General features: G+C 43.6%; 1 protein-coding gene across 1 annotated transcript; it reads left to right on the forward strand.

Moving 5' to 3' along the window:
- Positions 1-209: 209 nt before the first annotated feature.
- LOC101351812 (olfactory receptor 8S1-like) lies at positions 210-1,127 on the forward strand. Its single transcript, XM_012559063.1, is given in 1 exon segment — positions 210-1,127. A coding segment is annotated over 1 exon segment (918 nt).
- The last annotated feature ends 976 nt before the right edge of the window (positions 1,128-2,103 follow it).

A 2,103-nucleotide genomic window follows, 5' to 3' on the forward strand; every position in this document is an offset into this window, starting at 1 on the left:
TGGAGGCTCAGGACCCCTGTCACAGACAGGGAGGAAAAAAATGCCTTAGGGGTCAGTGAGAACAGCTTTGAAATCTCTATGATAAAATGCAGACTTAGAAGAGGGGAATGTATAGGGAGAAGATGGAGATGTCCTGGGACATAGGCAGGGGTCAGTGGAGGGCTCAATCTACTTACTGTTCTTATTTCACGGAACAAAGGAATCTTTAAATGTCCTGGAGAAACCACAGCACCGTAAACAAGTTCATCGTCCTTGGACTGTCTGCTGATTCCAAGATTCAGGCTCTGCTCTTTGTGTTGTTCCTGGGGATTTACCTTCTGTTGATGTTACTGGTCATCTGGGTGGATTTTCACCTCCACACACCCACGTACTTCTTCCCAAGTCATCTCTCTTTCCTGGATCTTTGCTTCTCTTCTACCACAGTGCCCAAGCTGCTGGAGAATCTCTTGTCTCAAAGAAAAATCATCTCTGTGGGGGGCTGCCTAGCTCAAGTCTTCTTTTTGTTTGATACTGGAGGCACTGAAGCCTGCCTGCTTGCAGTGATGGCCTATGACCTTTATGTTGCCATCTGCCACTCTCTGCTCTATGGACAGGTTATGAGCAACCAACTCTGTAAAGTGCTGATTTGAGGCTCCTGGAGCCTAGCCTTTCTGGATGCACTCATCAACATCCTTCTGGCTATGAACTTGGATTTCTGTGGCGATAAGCCCATCGCCTACTACAGCTATGAGCTGCCCTCACTCTTCCCTCTGTCCTGCTCTGATGCATCCACCAATTTTACTGTTATGCTCTGCTCTACCCTCCTTCATGGACTTGAAACCTGTGTCCTAATCATGTTCTCCTACACCCTCATTGTCTCCACCATCCTGAGCATCAGTTCCTCCACAGGTAAAAGCAAGGCCTTCTCTACCTGCTCCTCCCACTTCACTGTAGTGCTCTTATTTTATGGCTCAACTTTCCTTCACTATGTCATGCCAAACTCAGATTCACCACTGGAGTTCGTCTTCTCTGTGCAGTACAGTGCAATCATGTCCCTAGTGAATCCCCTCATCTACAGCTTGAAGAACAAAAAGGTGAAAGCAGCTGTGAAAAGGACCTTGAGAAACTATCTCCAATATTTCAGGTAGCTGACCACAGACAGAGAAGGATGGAGAATTAGTGTACGACAGCAAGATGTCAGGTGAGTTGAAATTTAGAGAATTTCGTGATTGTCCCTGATATTGGATGCAGAAAAGTATCTTAGAAATTCACAGAGTTATTTAGAGGTGAGGTGGAGAAGATGACTCAGATTAATTCTGGCTTAGAGGTGGAGCAAAGCATCAAATAATCACATTAATCTAGCCATTTTCCTTGTATAGTCTTTTTGCTGTACCGATAGGTCTTCATCTCATCCTGTTTCTTTTTACTGAGTAGTTCACCGAGTAACATGGAATAAAATCATCAAGCACCCAGACCATCAGAGAAGGGAGCATAGAACAAGCATGTTGAATCTTGAATATGGGGAAGGATAGAGGGTTTGGAGGAAGGGAGGTGCAATAGTAGGTAACTGAGGTATTTAAATCTGGAGAGAGATAGGCTGAAGACAGGTAGGAGCATCCAGAGGGAGACTGAAGAGTCTAATGAAACTGTTCTAAGGGATCCATCAGGTGATCAACACAAAGTAAGCTTCTAAAATGCCCTACAAAGTAAAATTTAAAGAAATATCAAGACTGTGATTTCATAATATAGACAATTTAGCAGAAAGAAAATTTGATCTTTGAGTAAGATTTTAGAATGCAAGATGACAAGACATAGTTTGAGGAGGAGAAGGGCAGGTTCAGTGCACAAGAAGAGGCAGAAAGGCAAACAATACGATTTAGAAGTGTAGAACAGCTCAGCAATACAGAGCGTCTGGTTGTAACTTAAAGATGTAACTGATCAGGTCACTAAACCAACGACTGCCTAGAGCTGCAGTGAAGAACAGAAACTCTCCCCCAAAACTCCACTATAAGGCACAAGATCAGCACTTGAAGATGAAAGGGATGTACATGTTGTTTTCCAAAATATGAGACACAAACTGGGTTCCTAACTAAGTGTATACCAGGTGTCTGACCTCATGATTCT

The sequence above is a fragment of the Trichechus manatus genome, unplaced genomic scaffold (assembly GCF_000243295.1).
Source record: "Trichechus manatus latirostris isolate Lorelei unplaced genomic scaffold, TriManLat1.0 scaffold00209, whole genome shotgun sequence".
In the NCBI taxonomy this organism is placed as follows: domain Eukaryota; kingdom Metazoa; phylum Chordata; class Mammalia; order Sirenia; family Trichechidae; genus Trichechus; species Trichechus manatus.